General features: G+C 40.2%; 1 protein-coding gene across 1 annotated transcript in view; it reads right to left on the reverse strand.

Moving 5' to 3' along the window:
• Window positions 1-20,366, reverse strand: part of LOC134539097 (solute carrier organic anion transporter family member 74D-like) — a 233,658-nt gene that overhangs the window by 13,495 nt on the left and 199,797 nt on the right. Inside the window, exons 3-7 of the mRNA XM_063380826.1 lie at window positions 11,097-11,314; window positions 7,949-8,182; window positions 5,184-5,390; window positions 3,109-3,249; window positions 1,918-2,151 (exon numbers count right to left, since the gene is read on the reverse strand). Coding sequence (XP_063236896.1) covers window positions 1,918-2,151; window positions 3,109-3,249; window positions 5,184-5,390; window positions 7,949-8,182; window positions 11,097-11,314 — 1,034 coding nt within the window. The remainder of the gene's footprint in view (window positions 1-1,917; window positions 2,152-3,108; window positions 3,250-5,183; window positions 5,391-7,948; window positions 8,183-11,096; window positions 11,315-20,366) is intronic.

Raw genomic sequence — 20,366 nt, forward strand, 5'->3', positions numbered from 1 at the left:
AAATAAACTTCTATATAAATGTGTTCAACTTACTTTTGAGAACCAAATAGACCTACCTTTAACCTAATTCTTTCATCCACGAACAAAAAAAAAATTGTTTAACTGGAAAAACCTGGGTATCTTCGATTCGACGTTTCCCACTATCATTGTTATGCTGTATTATTTCCAAAATACCCATAATATATCATTCAAACACTAAACTTTAACCTTAAATATTTATTAGAATCTAAGTCACTATAGATGTTTTATTACTTTATAGGCTTGAGTGTTTCCTACTCTAATAATTTTGATGTAATATTGTTTTCTTGTATATAAACTCTAGTGGTTTTTGCTATATTTTTAAAAAATCTAGATCGTAGGATGTCGTGGCAAAGTCACTAACTGCATTATGATATCTAGGTTATGACCATGTTTATGGAAATAATTGTGTACCCGACATTCTAGCGTGCCATGTTGAAATCACCTTCGAGAGAGATTAAGTTCTTGTGTTCTGTGTGTACCGTGCTTTGAAGATGGCTGCAAGAAGGCATGGCGAAACAACAGGCGCGCCATAGTTTCTATGGATAATCAGGGGTGTATCTGTGTTAGGTGGAATGAAAAGTGCGGTGCTTCTAGCGTGGTGTCTCCTCTGGACTTATGTGCAGTCTTCTTGTCGTGCATAGGACAGCTATGAGAATTCAGCGTCGACCATAATATTATATGGCGGACACGGATTTGTTTCACGAATCCTAACCGGAGTTTTCATGCCTAAAAGTTGTCATTCTGAAAACAAGCATTTAAGCCTTATCACTCTTCAAAAAATACAGTTGTGAACTAAGAAAGGAAACACAATTACTCATTCGCCCTTGAAGCATTCTTAAATATTTTTTTCGTAAGTAGACACCACACGCATATCTTGAGCAGTTTTTTAATTCGAGCGTGGTTTTATTCTGAAACTCTACTCACCGCATGTGTGTCCGTATAGGCGGGGGTCTCCAAAAAAGAAAAAAAAAAGTATCCAGTCATGGGGACAATCAAAAGAAGTCAAAACTTAAAACTACGTCAAATGTACGTAAGAAAATGATTTTGGCATTATATCAATACAATGTCAGCATGATATCATTTATCCTTACATCATTTTTTAGTCACAACAGATGTCAGTGGTATGTAAAAAATTACGTAAAAATTCATTACCTAGCTATGACTTACCAGTGATGTCAGACCTAGGTCACGTATTCACGTGGTCAAATTAACTTCACTTACTGCTACTTCAGCACGTCGGTGATGCGAACCCAAAAGTTTTGCCCCTACCAAAAATCGCTCAACGCGGCTAAAGACGTTTTCACTTAAAAAAAAATTGGTTGTCTTTAAAGTCGGTTTACGATAGTTCAACGTGAGAACGTCATAACAAAACATTGATGAAATGATTGCATACTTTTATGAATAAAATTGAATAATTTTTATTGAATTATCACTATTTTGTATGGATACAAAGAAGGAGTGAAATGAAATCTACAATTTAATTGATAAATTTACTTTTATTTGCACTCATTAATTCAAATATGTTTATTACTTTAACGAAGAGATTATCTTAACGATAACTTTTATACACGTTTGCTATTTAACTTCTTCCAATCTGTGTTATTCTGTTCAGGATAGGACGATGATAGGAAAAGTAGGAAACGAATGGGAGTGTTTCAAGTTTAATGTGCCTCGAAAAAGTCAAATCGATGGTTTTTCCAATCGAGTGGAAGACAGATAGATGCGGCGCAAGCGTACAATGAGCGTAACGGGACACGGCGTAACGGGACAATGTGCGTTACGGGATACTTTTTTCGTGCGTGCAGCCGGCGTTCATCGAATTATTAGAGGCGTTGTCGCGTCAAAATCTCCCGAGGTGGTGGTCCTCAGTTGAAAGGCGTTGTTGCACGTTCTCACCGTCTCCTTCCTGGTCCGCCTGCTTCTCCGACCCGGGCGAGACGGCGGTGTCCTTCTCGACGATGGTCCCGTTGCTCTGGGGCTTCGGCTTATTCCCGGAGACTTCGGCGTCTGTCGCCGACGGATCGACGCCTCCTTCAACCGCCTTCTTGTTCTCCTTGGGAGGAAGCTCCTTCGGGAAGAAGGCCAGCAGCACGCCGAACACGATCTTCACGGTGCCCAGCACCAGCCAGCCTGGCGGTCAGTGCGAAGCAAAGGAAGGGCATCACCATACACGCGTTACACGATGAAATGACGACAAAACAAGTCATCTAGTACTTTTTACAATGTGGCAATTACCAAAAACTGACAACCAGTGACAGAATGTTAAGACGATGTAGGACTGTTAAAGGGTGTGTCCACTTACACGAAAACTGAACAATAAATTTACAAACAAAACAGTCATCTAATACTTTCATGACATGGCAGTTACCAAACCTGACAACCAGTGACAGAATGTTAGACGATGGAGGACTGTTGTTAAGGGTGTGTCCACTTACACAAAACTGAACAATAAAATTACAACAAAACAGTTATCTAATACTTTTAAAAACATGGCAGTTACCAAACATGACAACCAGTGACAGAATGTTAGACGATGTAGGACTGCTAAGGGTGTGTCCACTTACACAAAACTGAACAATAAAATTACAACAAAACAGTCATCTAATACTTTCATGACATGGCAGTTATCGAACCTGAGAACCAGTGACAGCATGTTAGATGATGTAGGACTGCTAAGGGTGTGTCCACTTACACAAAACTGGATAAAATTACAACAGTTGTCTAATACTTTTATGACATGGCAGTTACCAAATCTGATAACCTTTGACAAAATGTTAGAGACATACAGGACTGCTAAGGGTGTGTCCACTTACACAAAACTGAACAATAAAATTACAACAAAACAGTCATCTAATACTTTTATAACATGGCAGTTACCAAACATGACAACCAGTGACAGAATGTTAGACGACGGAGGCCTGTTAAAAGGTCTGTCCGTTTCCCGAGAATGGGAAAAGATCTCAGTTCCTGAAACGTAGTAGCAACTTCTGCATCAATAGGTGGCCCATCCGGTCTTTTTTTTTCCATTTGCAAGAAACAATTCAAAGAATATTATTAAAAAAAAAAAGAGCGAGCATTTCAGCTTACCTAGCCACCATGCGCCCAGCCACCTCGGGTCTTTGCGCTGAATGACCGGCGTCAGTGTTGGATCGATGTAGAGGCTCAGGCAGAACGAGGAGAAGGCGAAACCCACGGCAGGTCCCAGCATCCTCAGCGACATGTACACGCCTGGAAAAAAAACATTACAGTCGTCAACATCGCTGCTAGATGGATGTATCTCCAATCTCGCAAAAATTCTCGTGTACATGGTAGAGATGTAACCAGTTCATAGAACAGCTTATTTGACTGGCTATGATTATTCTAGCATTTTCCTAATCCAGCATTATTCACCCGTTGATTTTTCCATCGTCAACAACTAAGAACATTGGAGGTATAAAATAAGGGCAGCTAGTCTGCAAATTTATTTTGTCTAAAAACATTTTAACCAAAAATCGGTGCTCATGGACATGTTCTGATGCATTTTCGATTGCTTATCTTATCTACTCGCGAAACTTTAAATATCCATCTGTTAAAAAAAAAAATTGAAAAATTCAGTCAGTTAAAAGGTTTGACCCAATAATGCCTCCCACGAAAAAAACAGAAAGTATTGCAGTTAAAAAATTATTTTAAAATTTTAAAATGGAATTTATAATAGTTTGTAAACCAAGTACTGTGTCATTAGTTGCATTAGTCTGTGGTAATTTGTGGCAATTACACAATTCACAATACGATTATTGTCAATAAACCCATTAAAACCTCCCACATTTCGATCGGCTCTAGCGCTGTAGCTGTATGAGGGAGGGTAGTGGATAGGCGAGAGAAGTGGTGGTGTTCGGCACGTGATACAGTCGTCAAAACGGCTTGGCCAGGGGCCTATCACGCGTCCGTAGTCATCACAAACTTAGCCAGGTACTTCAGCTAGTGCTTTATATAATTTTGAGTTAACATTTTGGTATGTCTTTCTTTTAATTTGAAAGAGACTGTTCGGTTTATCATCAATGCATGCGTGCACTTCTTTGCTTCTGGGTTGAGCCTGTGTTTGCATCATTGATGCAAACATCTCTGTTGAAAATGGCTGCAGCAAGGTGTGCTGAAACATGGGGTGCATGCTTGGTGGCCTAAGCCCAGAAGCCAAGAAGCAGTCAGTCGACTGTGGACGAGGGAGCCCACGATCTAGATCACAAGCATGACCGTTAAAACTTGTGAAATGCACCCCCAAGATGCTGGCTGTTGAAATCTACAACGTGAACCAAGGAACGTCTACTTGTATTGCCTAGCTACTCGAACTACACTTTACAGAGCTTTTTTTTTTCTTTATGCGACAACTTCCAACTATGCAAATGCCACATCACAGCAGCTCAAAATGCCAATGTCTAACAGTGATGCAGGCTTCACACAATTGAGGCAGTGATCTCTGTACGGTTATGAAATCTACGATGTAAACCAAGGAACGTCTACTTGTTTTGCCTAGCTACTCGAACTACACTTTACAGAGCATTTTTTTCTTTATGCGACAATTTCCAACTATGCAAATGCCACATCACAGCAGCCCAAAATGGCAATGGCTAACAGTGATACATTCTTCACACCATTGAGGTACAATGGCGGGGAAACACCAGGCATGTCTAGCTAGCATTATGCCAGCAGCATGGGCAACAAGGTCTTCAACTCTATCGGAAGGACTTGTATCCAAGACGAGGAGCGGAAAAGTAGCGGTGGAGGTCGGCGGGTCGTTACCACAACGCCGAACGTACAATAACGCCGAATACCATAACGCCGAATGCCAAATTGACCGCAATGGCGACAGCTAGAAAATTGCTGTGTACCACAACGCCGAAATACAGTAACGCCGAAAAATGTTGCTGCGTGGAGGGGGGGGGGGCACAGGAGCAAAATGAAAAACAACTTAATGAATTAGTGTGCTAACCTTACCTAACCTAACCTAACCTAACCTTTGTGGCAGTCCTACAATGCCATTGTTTGGCGTTGAGGTAATTCGGCGTTATGGTACACATCAGTTTTATAGCTGTCGGCGTTGTAGTCAATTTGGCCTTCGGCGTTATGGTTTTCGGCATTATTGAACGTTGTACGTTGTGGTGCGTCCCCTAGGTCGGCGAACTCACCGAGCAGGATGGGCGTGTTGCTCTTCTCGGTGTGGTCGTCGATGTAGGTCTGGCCCAGCGCGTGCACCAGCGTGATGCCGATGCCCAGCACGAACTGCGACAGGAAGATGAGCACCAGAGGGGTCCAGGAGTACTCCCCGCTGGAGTCTGCCTGGCTGCACATCCCCTCCAGGGTCCTGTTGGTCGTGCAGAGCAGCGGCTTCTCCTCTGGAAACAACCCGCCATTTGTAGGTCTGCCTCGTCCCGAAGCTTCTGGAAGAGTTAAAGTGACTGAAAAAGGCGTGTTTCCGGAGTAACTTTTAGGCGTGAAAACTAACCGGTACAATTTTTTTGGAAAACACTTACGGGACTTGCATTACACCTGTATCTTCATTTATCCGCCATATCATGTTTCGGTCACCGCTCTAATTTCACAGGATAACTGTCGTCCCAAAAGCTTTTGGAAGAGTTAAAATGACTAAAAAGGCATTTTTTCGGAGTAACTTTTAGGCGTAAAAACCAAACGGTGCAGATTTTTTGAAAGCACTTAAGGGTCTTGCATTACACCTTTAATTATCCGTCATATCATGTTTCGGTCACCGCTCTAATTTCACAGGATAACTGTCGTCCCAAAGCTTTTGGAAGAGTTAAAATGACTAAAAAAAGGCGTGTTTTCGGAGTAACTTTTAGGCGTCAAAACCAACCGGTGCAGATTTTTTGAAAGCACTTGAGGGACTTGTATTACACCTTTATCTTCATTTATCCGCCATATCATGTTTCGGTCACCGCTCTAATTTCACAGGATAACTGTCGTCCCAAAAGCTTTTGGAAGAGTTAAAATGACTAAAAAGGCGTTTTTTCGGAGTAAATTTTAGGCGTAAAAAACAACCGGTGCAGATTTTTTGAAAGCACTTAAGGGACTTGCATTACACCTTTATTTATCCGTCATATCATGTTTCGGTCACTGTTCTAATTTCACAGGATAACTGTCGTCCCAAAGCTTTTGGAAGAGTTAAAATGACTAAAAAAAGGTGTGTTTTCGGAGTAACTTTTAGGGGTAAAAACCAACCGGTGCAGATTTTTTGAAAGCACTTAAGGGACTTGCATTACACCTTTATTTATCCGTCATATCATGTTTCGGTCACCGCTCTAATTTCACAGGATTACTGTCGTCCCAAAGCTTTTAGAAGAGTTAAAATGACTAAAAAGGGTGTGTTTTCGGAGTAACTTTTAGGCGTAAAAACCAATTGGTGAAGATTTTTTGAAAGCACTTAAGGGACTTGCATTACACCTTTATTTATCCGTCATATCATGTTTCGGTCACCGCTCTAATTTCACAGGATTACTGTCGTCCCAAAGCTTTTAGAAGAGTTAAAATGACTAAAAATGGTGTGTTTTCGGAGTAACTTTTAGGCGTAAAAACCAACCGGTTCAAATTTTTTGAAAGCACTCAAGGGACTTGCGTTACACCTTCATCTTCATTTATCCGTCATTTTATGTTTCGGTCACCGCTCTAATTTCACAGGATAACTTGTGAAATTAGAGCGGTGACTGTGAGGATGTAACATATTTAAACAGTTTCGTGGGTGTACTTATCCGCAAAAATATACTGGTCAACATCACATCACCTCTTGTAGTTAAGGGATATATATAAAAATCCAAAGATGTCATCTTGATTTGAATAGGTTTTTGGACCATAGCAATTTTACATCCGTTAGTTTTCAAATTTTGGCTTCGTTTAAGAATTGTGTGTAATTAATTGATTGTAATGTCTGAGATGAATATTGACCTACTGTAACATATAATTTATCCTGTGATGTCATTGACATTTAGTATTTGATTTATTTTTAATGGCTACCTCTTTAAATTTAAAATAACAAACACTAGGGCACTGCGTGCTTTTCAAATTAAAATGTATGTTTACCAAAAATGGTTTTCTAAAAATATTTAGTACATTAATTTTGAGATGTATTCCTAAGTGTCCGCGGCTACCCCACATTTCTCTGTAAGCAAACTATACACGGCTAACACTCGACAGTGCACCTAATAACACGTCTTTGTTGAAGGATTGTTGAGGCGGGCCATTTCTGGTGTAGTATAAAATTTTTGACATGTTAACTTTATATCTAACAGTATCTCTATATCTACCTCTAATTTTCTCTATTATTCATTATCTCTATATGTCTACATCTCTCTGCATCTCACTTTATCCTAATCTCTTATCTATAGCTCTCAGTATCTCACTCTATATCTTAATCTCTATATTTCTCATCTATATTTCTCCGTATCTCATTATATATCTTTATATCTTGAAATATTTCTCCTTATCTCACTCTATATCTTAATGTATTTATATATATTATCTATATCTCTCCGTATCTCACTATAACTTACTTAATGTCTTTATGTATCTTATAAATATATCTCACTATCTCTATAGCCATCTATATTATATTTATCTTATTTATATCTCTCCATATCTCACTATATCTTAATATCTTTATGTATCTCGTCTATATCTCCCCGTATCTCACTCTCTATATTAATCTCTATTAATCTCATCTACATCTATCCGTATCTCACTCAAAATCTTAATCTCTATATTTCTCCGTATCTCACTATATCTTACTTAATGTCTTTATATATCTTATAAATATATCTTAATCTCTTTATGTATCTCATACATATCTCCCCGTATCTCACACTGTATCTTAATCTCTACATATCTCATCTATATCACTCCGTATCTCACACTGCATCTCAGTATCTCTCTCGGCGGCACTCACTGCGCGAGTGGTCGGAGGAGTTGAGCGCCGCCAGGTCCAGGAACTCCTCGGTGAGCGACAAGGCCTCCTCCCCCGGCCCGTACAGCAGGTGGGGCAGCGCCAGGATGTAGGAGGACAGCCCCGAGAAGACCACCCCCCAGGCCATCCACAGCGGCCTGTTGCCCCGCCCGCCGTGGTAGGCCATCACCACGGACAGCAGGATCTGGCTCACCTCGTTGCCGCTCATCAGCACGCCTGCGCGCGCCCCGACCGATCACAACTATATACACACCTGTATGTCGCGAGGGCATTTCGTGTCGAGGTATTTCACAAAAAAATACTGCAGCTTTTCTCCTGTGGTTACACTGAAAGAAATTTTTGTATATTTTACAAGGAAAATCCTTGGAAACCCTGTTGCCAAGGATATTACTTGTAAAACTACAAGGCAGAGCTTTGTACCTTGTGCGATTTTGCAAAACTACAAGGCAGAGCTTTGAACCTTGTGCGATTTTGCAAGGCTCTGCCTTGTAGTTTTGCAAGAAATATCCTTGGCAACAGGGTTTCCAAGAATTTCCCTTGTAAAAGTACAATTTTTTTTTAGAGTGTATTGGTAGGGACACCTGTATTTCGCGAATACATTTCGTGTCTAGGTACATCGCAAAACACCGTAGTTATTTTTTTCTTGTAGCTATTGGCTGTGGTCGGCGAGAGGTGTTTTCCCGCACTTGACGGGGCCGATGGGAATGTGGATATACCGTACTGCTGCACGCACACGATTTGCCATTACTCTTAAGAAAAAGCTACAGTGTTTTGTGACATACCTTGACACGAAATGTATTCGCGAAATACAGGTGCCCCTAGTTATTGGCTGAGGTCGGTGAGAGGTGTCGTCCCGCTCTTGACGGGGCCAATGGGAATGTGGTCACCAGGAATCCACTGGAACTGCGAATTTATTTTGAAAAAAATAAAAAATAAAACCTTATAGATAGTACCTCGTTCGTAGTGCTTTTAGAGAACCAACAAAATGTTCAATACCTTTTAACGACATGATACTCCCAACACAATTTTACTGACCAGTAAATATCAGGTATCTTTTAAAGTTATTATATTCGCGAAAAAAATTCACGGGTTCATTTTTCCACACGCGGGTCCGCTATGTCTATCCGTCAAAATTTACGTCGAGTAATGAGAGTTTATTTCATTACACAAAAAAATTTCACCCTCAACGCGCCTAAAGAATCATGACCCCGCCTCCCCCCCCCCCCCCAAAAAAAAAATGCTGCACACTCACCATTTGCCATGACTCTTAGATAAAAGCTACAGTGTTTTGTGTGAAATACCTTGACACGAAATGAAATCGCGAAATACAGGTGTCCCTAATCATAACTCAGCCCTGGCCCGATCCACGCACAAGACGCACAAGGTCGACGACTTGTGGACGTCCGAACCTCGTGCCGAGCGCGATAAAACACACAACGAAAAGATAGTATTCATTTCAGGTAGCATCTGTAGAAACATTTTTTTTTTTGGACGTGACAACTAGAGCCACGGAATTTTCGCGCGTTCATTTAGTCGCAAGCTAGAATGCAGACCTCCACACTGTCGCACTGTGTTCACGATTGGACCCGCAGTTATCCGGACACGCCCCTCTTAAGAACGTGAGCCCAACCATGCCCAGCTAGGAGAGAAGTAAGCGAATCAGGTAGTGCCAAAAAATAACAAGGATAAAAATGTTCTCGCTAAGAAATCGACCAATGGGAAAGTAAACATGGGTCTAGCACACCTATAACTTTGAATATCTATCCTGAAGGCCAGAGGAATCCGCGAAATTTCCGGGACTCTGGTGATAACGTCTTATAAATCGATGAACGCCCCGGCTGCACGCACGGGAAAAAAAGATTGTGGCGCGTTCCGCCTGAGCCCGAGCGTGCAAAGAACCGGCCGACCACCGTGTGCGAGAAAATCTCCTGTAATTACTAAAAAAAGAAGTTAAGGCGGGGCTTTTTAACTAATTGTTCGTGATTAAATTTTAAACAAATTATTTTAATTAAATTTGCAAAAAAAGAGTGTGAATAATATTCGAAAATTAAAAAGGATGCAATTTTTCATCAATATTTTTTTCTTATGACGTTATCAAGTAAAATTATCGTCCGTAAACTGACTTTACAGACAACCTCCCCCCCCCCCCCTTTTTTTTTTAACCCAGGGTGAAATTTTTAGTGTGCAAATGAAATAAACGCTCATTACTCGGCGTAAATTTTGAGATATAGCGGACCCACGTGTGACAAAATGAACCCGTAAATTTTTTCGCGAATATCGCGAATATAATAACTTAAAAAATTCCTGATATTTACTGGTCAGTAAAATTGTGTTGGAAGTAACATGTCGTTAAAAGATATTTAACATTTTGTTGGTTCTCTAAACCACTACGAACGAGGTACTATCATAAGGTTTTTTTTTTTTTTTTCAAAATAAATTTGCAGTCGAGTGGATTCCGGCTTCGGACTTGATTTTTGGCCAGGGATATTATTTAAATACTGCCCATCTTGTTAAAAAATTCGTTAAACAGTTAATACTATAAATTATTTTGCACACGTTTGAAGTTAGGTATATAATATGATAATGTGACGTGTTAATACCACCAATTATTTTTTCAATTAAACAATTTCGCGACAGGGGAAAAATATTTTAGTGGTTTTATGTGGGATCCCCACATAACATAGAAAGTCACAACTTGGAACAGTAATAACTTAGAAATCTTTTAAAAAACACATAATTTTAGAACTGTCATAAGTTAGAATTTTTATAACTTAGAAACATCACAACTTAGAAATTTGCATAGCTTAGAAACTTCACAACTTAGAAATTGCATAACTTATAAACATCACATTTTAGAAGTTGCATAACTTATAAACATCACAACTTAGAAGTTGCATAACTTAGAAACATCACAACTTAGATATTGCATAACTTATAAATTGCATAAATTAGAAACATCACAACTTAGAAACATCACAACTTATAAATTTGCATAGCTTAGAAACATCACATCTTAGAAATTGCATAACTTAGAAACATCACAATTTAGAACTGTCATGACTTAGAAAATTCGAAGTTGTGTGTTTCTAAGTTTTGTGTGTGTCTAAGTTAGGACTTGGTGTCCGCGCACCGATGATGCGGCTGGGGATCTTGAACCTCTTCTCGAGCGTGGTGAGCGTGGCCGAGGTGTAGATGTGCGACATGGCCTGGATGCTGCCCGTCAGGCCGTAGATAATCAGGAAGCACTTAGTGTTGGCCAGCCGCTGGAGCCAGCGCGGGCGGAACGGGCCCAGCCCACACGAGTGCGGGGCCGGGCGGTCCCTGCGCGCCAGCGCCATCTTGGGGACCCTGCAAGGCCCATCACCGACTGTGACAGACTGCCCCCTCCGCTTTCCCCCGCCCAGCCTTGGCCTTGCCACTGCGTTCACACATTCCAAGTCACAACAAGCCTCCCGTTTCAGGTCAAGGTTTTTATATTCACAGTAATTAACAAATAAACTTGTAGACGTTTTCAATTTTTTTTTATTTTCACGAAATGATATATAGATATTCAGCGCATACTTTTTTTTTTGCATAATAAGCTGCCAAATGTTTCAAAGTTTTTTTTTTTTGCTTAACGTTTTTTTTTGGGTTGTACAAAATAATGAGAACATAATTTATTTGCCATAAATGAAACTTTTTTTATTTTTAGGTTTAACTGCAATGCCTTTGGCCACTTCAAGAAATGGTTTGAATTGCTTTCAGAAAATTTTTAATTAATTTTACCTGGCATTTAAAAATTCTCAAATTTGTTACGATTTTGACAGCTAAGAAACATGAAATGTTTTTTTTTTTTGTGATGGAAATGCAAACCGTATCATTAAGTAGCTAGTGGCATTGCAGTTAAACCTAAAAAGTTTCAGTTCTGCAATAAATTAAATTCTCCTTATTTGCACAACCCAAAAATGTTAAAAATGTAACTTTGGCAGCTAATTATGCAAAAAGTATGCGCTATATATATTTTTAATTACTCGAAATTTAAACAATTGAAAAAGTCTAAAAGTTGATCAGTTATTAATATAAATATGTATATAAATCATCACCTGAAATGGGAGGCACCCCCTTAAGGGTTTGGGTGTACCCTAACCGTATTACTAGTGCACGATAGGACACGGTTTATTCTTAAAGTTTTTTTTATAATAACTGCAACGGAAATTTATCAGATTCACACGTGATGTTATCAGTGTCGCAAAGAGTTTTTAGTGAATGATTGAAGATTCATTCTGACACCGCGAAACATCTGGCGGAACGAACTTCTGTCAGATATTTTTTCGCGGCACACAAAATATTTCGTTTTCTCTACAGGATTTGCGTGAAAAGCTCATGAAGTAAGTTAAAAACACAATCCTTCGCTGAGTTACAATATAACACTCTGCTGTGGCTGTTGAAATCTCCAGTTCGTACGTTTGTTGATTTTTGAGATAATGTGCGATAGAGACTTTTGGTTCAGCTAAACAATGGTTGTTCTATCAATTGTTCAGATTGTATCGACTGCAGAATGGGACGCGGTTCACTATCATACATAGCATACATACCATACATAGCTTACATACCATACATAGCTTACATACCATACATACCATACATACCATACATAGCTTACATACCATACATAGCATACATACCATACATACCATACATAGCTTACATATATTACATAGAATGCATAGCATTTATAGCATACATAAAATAATCTGGCCGCACGTGCAGAGAAAAAAAAGGCAAAAAAAAATTAAACCGTAATTTTATGAGAGGCGCTATACAGCACACAACTACTTATTTGCTTTTTTTTTCCTTTCGGTTTTGGGTCCATTTAAGTTGTCAGAACATGTATGAATGTAGTTACATAACCAAAATTACGTTTTACATTTAAAAAAATATTTAGAAGGAAAGTCCTCGGGAACCCAGTTGCCAAAAATATTACTTGTAAAACTGCAAGGCATAGCTTTATACCATTTGCAATTTTACAAAACTCTGCCTTGCAGTTTTACAAGTGATGTCGTTGGCAACTGAGTTTCCAAGAATCGTTCCTTGTAAAAAGTAAAACTACTTTTTACAGTGTAATGTGTTTGTTTGATCTCTGCCATCTTGAATTTTAAAGTTTCCTTGGCAAAAGACAAGGTAACCTGGTGTTTGGGCCAGAATGACGTCTTTCAGTAGTTGTTTTTTTTTTTAAGGAATGAAAATCATTTGAAATTCATCTAAAATTGAACGTTAGAGTTTTTTAATTCAATTTATCATACGTTTTGAAAAAGAAGCCTTTTTAGGCAGTAATCATCTTTAATCATCTTTAAGTTTTTCCCTCGTATTCTTAAAGAGTTTTCGATTGTCATAAAATGTTCTAGGTATTTTCCACCGACAAGCTAACCCTCATATAAGTGATTGATGTATACTGAACTAAACGCAGTAGAATATTCTTCCAGTTGTGTTTTGATGTGATGCTTCCTTATTTTGGTTTCTGTGGCTTTCAAAGGGAAAAAAGGCGCACGCGAGGAAGTTTTGGAGCGTTTCCTGCGCATCTGTCCGTCCAGCTGTCCTCTGTCCGTGCGACTGTCAATCTGTCCGCGTGTCAACCGTCTGTCTTGCACCTGCCTGTCACTCAGACCAAATGGTCCCATGCACGCTCGGTTCCATCTGTCACTCTGCCTGAATCCTGATCTGAAGAACAAACTGAACTGAACACAGACCAATAACAAACTCGAACGAGATTTTCCATGACTATATTTTATGTGTATATGATTAAAAAGTTTAAAAAAATGTTTTAAAAATGTTTTTACAGTGTTCAGGTTTGAACCTCGTCAAATATTAACCCTTGGTTGTATTAATTGCGCGTTCTACAATTTCACTATCGAGACTATTAGGGGTTTATGAAGGAGACTATTTACCATCAACACTAGAAAGCCAATTTTCTTACTTATTATAAATTTTTGAATGACTTTTTTCTATGACTATTTAAGTTTTCCAAATATATTGCAGTGTAGATTCACTATAATAAAGTTTCATTTGGCACATCAATACTTATGGTATGTACCCTAATGTTTGCGCAAGTGACTATACCTGCTTATGTTGCTACACGTGTGTCCGCCATCTTTTTGTGTCATACTTCCGTTAATCGACTTCCGTTTCATTTTCACGAAGTTACTCCTATCGTCCTATCAATTGCCGTGTACCGAGGTCTATAATATTTACACAAAAAGGTCCACTTGTGTTAAAGCTTTCATAGAACTCCAAAGTTTTGTTTTGTTTACTAATTATTACTTAAATCCGCGATGATTAACCCTTTCAGTCACACATAGTCAAATCCTATGATATGCCTAATTTTATTTATTTTTCTTAATATAATTAAACTTTTTATTTGTGTGGTCATAATCTTATACTATAATTATTATATTAATGTATAATTATTTTATAATAATTAATAAAAGTTTTATAAATGTGTTTACTTCATAGCCTTAAAGTTCGATGTGCACTAGAATGTGGGTACAACTTACCCCACAAATTCAAAGTTCCATAAACTCCGTGTATCATCGAGACACAAATTGTCCACTTCAGTGGACGAATGGACTGAAATGGTAAATTGAGAAATTTAAGGGTTATTAAAATAAATAATTATTAGAAGAATTTTATAACGGAGATGGTATCATCTTATATCTCTTGATGGTCTTAAAGTTTTTGGTGGGTCATGCAGAGTTCCGTGCGTCCCAACGATCTAGCTTGTAGACAAGACTTAAAAAATCTGTTGGAAATGAACAATGGACAAACAAAACTCTCATTAGGGGGCGTTCATTAATTGAGGCGATTTTGGTGATTTTTTGACCTTCCCCCCCCCCCCCCCTCCTTTTCCAACGTTGGTGAGATGTCGTGAGTTTTGGCCCTAATCAAATGTGATATTTTTAAAAATGTGTATCTGTAGTGTAAATACGTTTATTTGTGCATAACTTAGTTGGATTTATTGAAAAAATACATAATTTGTTTAATTATTTTTTATTAAGACTAGTTAAGACTAGTGTTTAAGACTGGAATCACAGTGAGAAAATCGAACGACAAATTACTTAAACAGGAACTACTAGAATTCGTAAAGAGAACATTCATTCTAATTTAGTCCACGGGGACTCGTGTGTGGTCTCGAGTGTGACTTTGTATCGTTTGCATAACCGCGATAAATATTATCGTGCAGGAATTAACCCTCTTTTTAAGGAGAAACGTGTTTTACTTGACTTAACCAATTTTTCTCGCAATTTTACACTGTTCCTTGCGGGGGGAAAAAAAATTTCCACCATTGCGCTCAGTTAGCAGCACGACACAGCACAACACAGCACAACACAGCATGAAAATTTTATTAAACTAATATAAACGGCTCTGATAAAAGCGAAAAAAGACTCTAAGAAAAATTAAAAACCTGGCTTTGTACCCGAAACGTGTTTTTACTTTATTTAAACTCCAGGTTTCTCGCAATTTTACACTTGTTTCATGCTGGGAAAATGGGGGGGGGGGGGGGGAAGTAACGTGATAATTGCCGAGACACTCCCCCCCCCCCTTTCTCAACCACGTTGAGATTGGGTGAGATTCGGCTTGACCCCTCCCTCCCCCCCCCTTGCTAAACACCACAAGAAAATTACCTTACCGGGTAGAGACCTGAAATATTTCGCGGATTCATTTCGCGATAGGCTAGAATCAAAATACGTTTCCCTTTTTACCGCATCAGTTATCGGGCCACAGTTAATCTGAATGACACTCGGCCAATGAAAAAAATTTCAACAAAAGAAGTACCGAATCACGAGCGTCCCACTTGACATGTGTCGCGAGTCAGTAGACAATGAGTAGAGACCTGAAAAATTCGCGGGTTCATTTCGTGTTATGCTAAAATTCAAATCATTATACCTTAGTGCTGCTTCTGCCATTGGTCCACTGTTAAATCTGTAGTACTGTAGGACCAATTAGAGACCTTCACTCATTGAAGTGTCGAATCGCAGGCCACCCAGTCGAGGCGACTCACAAGTCAGCAGCCAACGAACAGTTGGCTTTTGCCCGAGAGTGTAGAGGATATTGGAGTCTATCCTGGAGGTCATTGAACCCGCGAATTTTTCCGGTCTCTTAACAATGAGCAAAAGCATAGAGGATCGTGGAGTCTATCCTACAGGTCATTGAAATCGCGAAATTTTTCCGGTCTCTTACTTACCGGTAGGGGCATGTATTTTTCGCGAAGAAAACCTGAACGTCTAGTAGACTGCAACAAGGTACACCCGCACCAGCGGTTTCTTCCTTGTGATTAGGCGGCCGTCTGCGCGAGAAGTGGTCGCCTTGCTCGACCAGAGCCAATCAAGACGCGTTTGATTTCGCACTGACAATGTGATTGGTGTTGTAACAATCGACATGTAGCCTACCTGAAAGAAACTCGCCCCAATCACGGAACACACAGACGGTGCTACATTGTTTTTGACTTTCAGCTAGTCTCGGGATCTTTTCGCGAAATATGCATGCCCCCCTACCTTTGAATATATATATTGTATAGAAGTCGCCAGCCCAGGTTAAAATTTCTAATACGGTTTTGAGGTAATTGGTTAATTCACCGCCGCAATCGCCACCATCTCTAGGGCATCGACTTGTGGTGGTCCCTAGCGGACAAGTGTCGAACTCTTCAAACACCTCTTCCCCCTCCTGTTGAACGACGTTGAGCTGCAGTGAATGATGGATGAGGGGTGCGGGGAATGACAGCAGGCGACAGTGCTGCGCTCTAACGTGTAAATAACAACTAAGACGATACAGGGCGTTACGGCAGCGCACTGCAGCGGTGAAGTTCCCAAGCTGCTCATCATACGCTTCTGAAAAACGTAGAGTAAATCCTATCCACTCGCGACTTCTATACAGTATATATATTCAAAGCCCCTACTTACCGGTAGTTCCCTCGCGGTCGTAACGTCAGGACAGCGGGCCGACGTCAGAGCAGGCCGATGCTCTCCGGCGTAGCATATCGCAGGGGTTGTTGTCGTTGAGGAGGAGGAGGGTAGGGGGAGGAGGAAGACTAGTCGACGTCGACGGGAGAGCGCGACGACGAACTGGAGGAAGGTTTTCCCGCGCAGTATGGCCTCTCTCTGCTGGTGGTCACGTGACAGCTGACTGTCCCCCCTCCCCCACACCCCCCCTCAGGCGGTCCGAGGGTCACTTAGCACTCGTTCAAACACGGCGTAGAGTGGGGGTGATCATCACGTCACGAGGCCAGCGAAAAAGAACACGGGGACGGGGGGGAAGAGAGAGTTAAGGAGTGAGTGTTTGATGAACGACGGCGAAGAAGAAGAAGGAGGGGAGGGGCAGATGAACCCAGGCGACACATTCGCGATTTAACCATCACCCCCATCCTCACTACTCTTTTTTTTTTTAATCCCGCTCCTTAACCATCCGCAACCTCCTTGCGGCCTTGCGCGCGGCCAATCAGAGCCCATTGTCTCCGCGAGACGTGGCCTTGGGGTCCCCCCCCCCCTCAACACTACCCTGGCCGTTTAGGGTTCACTGAGCGTGAGAACACGGAGACGCAACTGCGCGCTACGCTTTCTTTTTTAAGTGTTTTGTTATACCTGGATGTTAAATAAAAAAAAAAGGTTTGTCTGTAAAGTCGGTTTACGGACGATAGTTTAACGTGACGACGTCATAACAAAACATTGATGAAATGATTGCATACTTTTATGAATAAAATTGAATCATTTTTATTGAATTATCACTATTTTGTATTGATACAAAGGAGTGAAATGAAATCTGCAATTAAATAGTTAAATTTACTTTTATTTGCACTCATTAATTCAAATATGTTTATTACTTTAACGAATAGATTATTTTAACTATAACTTTTATAAATGTTTGCTATTTAACTTCTTCCAATCTGGGTTATCCTGTTAAGGATAGGACGATGATAGGAACAGTAGGAAACGAATGGGAGTGTTTCAAGTTTAATGTGCGTCGAAAAATTCAAATCGATGGTTGTTACAATCGAGTGGAAGCGAGATAAATTCGGTGCAAGCGTACAATGAGCGTAACGGGTCACAACGTAACGGGAATATGTGCGTTACGGGACACTTGTTCGTGCGTGCAGCCGGCGTTCATCGATTTATTACGTCGTCACGTCAAAAAAAAATAGCCAGTCATGGGGACTGTCAACAGAAGTGACAACTTAAAACTTTGTTTTTAAATGTGTCATATGACATCATTTCTACGTCAAATTTACGTAAGAAAATTATTTTGGTATTTTTATCAGTACGATGTCAGCATGATATCATTTATCCTTAAATCATTTTTTAGTCACAACACATGTCAGTGGTATGTAAAAATTTTGTAAAAATTCATTACCTAGTCATGACTTACAGTGATGTTAGACCTAGGTCATGTATTCACGTGGTCAAATTAACTTCACTTACTGTACTACAGCATGTCGGTGACGCGAACCCATAAGTTTTGCCGCTACCAAAAATCGCTCAACGCGGCTAAAGAAGTTTTCACTTCAAAAGTTAGGCATGATTCTTTAGTTGCATCTTAAACCTTATTAAAATGCTTCAATAACTTTCAGAACTTAAGCAAATAATTATCGGATATCATCTTTAGGCAGTAAATTCTTGTGATTAGACACCACACGCAGACATCAAAATCTGGAATTGCAAAAAAATAAATCTCTCTTGTATCATGTTTCTTTAATAAATTTTCTTACATATTTACTGCTAAACTAAATTTCGTTTTCATTTTTAGTAAGTATCGCATGTTTTCGCGACCTTTGTCTGAAGTTGCTTGGTTTCTGGATTGTAGCCGTGTCCAAGTAAAATACCTCACCGACGTTTTGGTCGTTGTTTTTTATTTTTCAATTACAATTTCTATACAGTTTAATTTTTTTTTTTAATACTACTGCGTACGTAGACATAATTTTTTTTTAACCTATACGAACTGATGTGGGATCTACAAAACAAAAGAACAAAATAATCCTTCCTATTTATTTAATAATATTATCCTGTCCGGATTAACCGATGTTTCGTTCGAGCTGGGGTCAGAATTAGCGGGACTTTGGCCGCGCGGGAGTTGTGTTTTTTTTTCCCCTTCCACATTCTCTGTGTCTCTCCCCTCTGTCGTCTCTCGAAAGCGTTCTCTTTGAAGAGCGCCGCCGAGTGATGTGAGGACAACTCACCTCCCCCCCCCCCTCCTACCCTATTGCCCCCCCCCCCCCAAAAAAAAAGTCTTCCTTTCAGGACAGCTGAAGGTGTTTTGACTGTGGGGCTCACTGCACGCGCGCTTTGCTCGCGGGCCGTGTGCCAAACGGCATAGCAGGACCCTCGCTGTGGCTCACCACCACCACCACCCACGCACGCCAAACCCAGGACCGTCCAAAAAAAATCCATGTAGAAGATGGGTCGTTACCACAACGCCGAAATACCATAACGCCGAATGTCAAAATCGACCACAACGCCGACAGCTAGGAAACTGCTGTGTACCACAACGCCGAAATAACAACTGAATGAATTTGTGTGTGTTTCGTAAATGTACCTTAACGCCGAAATACCACAATCAAATCTAACCTTACCTAACCTAACCTAACCTAACCTAGCGTAATATAACTTAACCTAACTTAACCTAGCCTTGCTAGCCTAGCCTAACCTAACCTAACCTAGTCTAACCTAACCTAGTCTAACCTAACCTAGTCTAACCTAACCTAGTCTAACCTAACCTAGTCTAACCTAACCTAGTCTAACCTAACCTAGTCTAACCTAACCTTTGTGGCAGTCCTGCAATGACATTTTTGGGCGTTAGTGTATTTCGGCGTTGTGGTACGTCCCCGCGCCCCGATCTCAACAGCATTATTTTCTCCGTGACATACTGTAATCCGGCACCTATAGAGCTGTTCGCGTTCTGAATTTTGTTTTCCGGGTGGTTTCCTGTTTCCCAGCAGGTCACACATCTAGCTCGCACGATATCACAACTACTGTTTACGTACACTGTACAGTACCTTTACAGACTCTTTCAAACGCAGTTGTACAGTGCAACATCTTAGCTGTCGGGACACGGCATTTGGTGGGGGTAAATTCCGTGAATGGGAACGGAAGTTGCATGGAACGTAAATGTGTAACCGCGGTGCTGCCAACTGTGTGGCGCATGGCGTGAACCAAAGTTTATAGAGGTTTAGATTTTTAAAGATATTTTAACGAGATTAACAGTAAATAAAATCAAATTCATTGTCGAAAATAAGGTCCAAAGCCGGAGTTTGTGGAATTTTTTTCCACTCTTTCTCTCTTTTTGTAGGAGCCGTTTCATTGTATAGTTTAAAATTTAACAGTCGACGTCGCTGCAACGAATTTTAGCGGTGGATGCGGAAACTACGTGTTATTCACGT

The sequence above is a fragment of the Bacillus rossius genome, chromosome 14 (assembly GCF_032445375.1).
Source record: "Bacillus rossius redtenbacheri isolate Brsri chromosome 14, Brsri_v3, whole genome shotgun sequence".
Classification (NCBI taxonomy): domain Eukaryota; kingdom Metazoa; phylum Arthropoda; class Insecta; order Phasmatodea; family Bacillidae; genus Bacillus; species Bacillus rossius.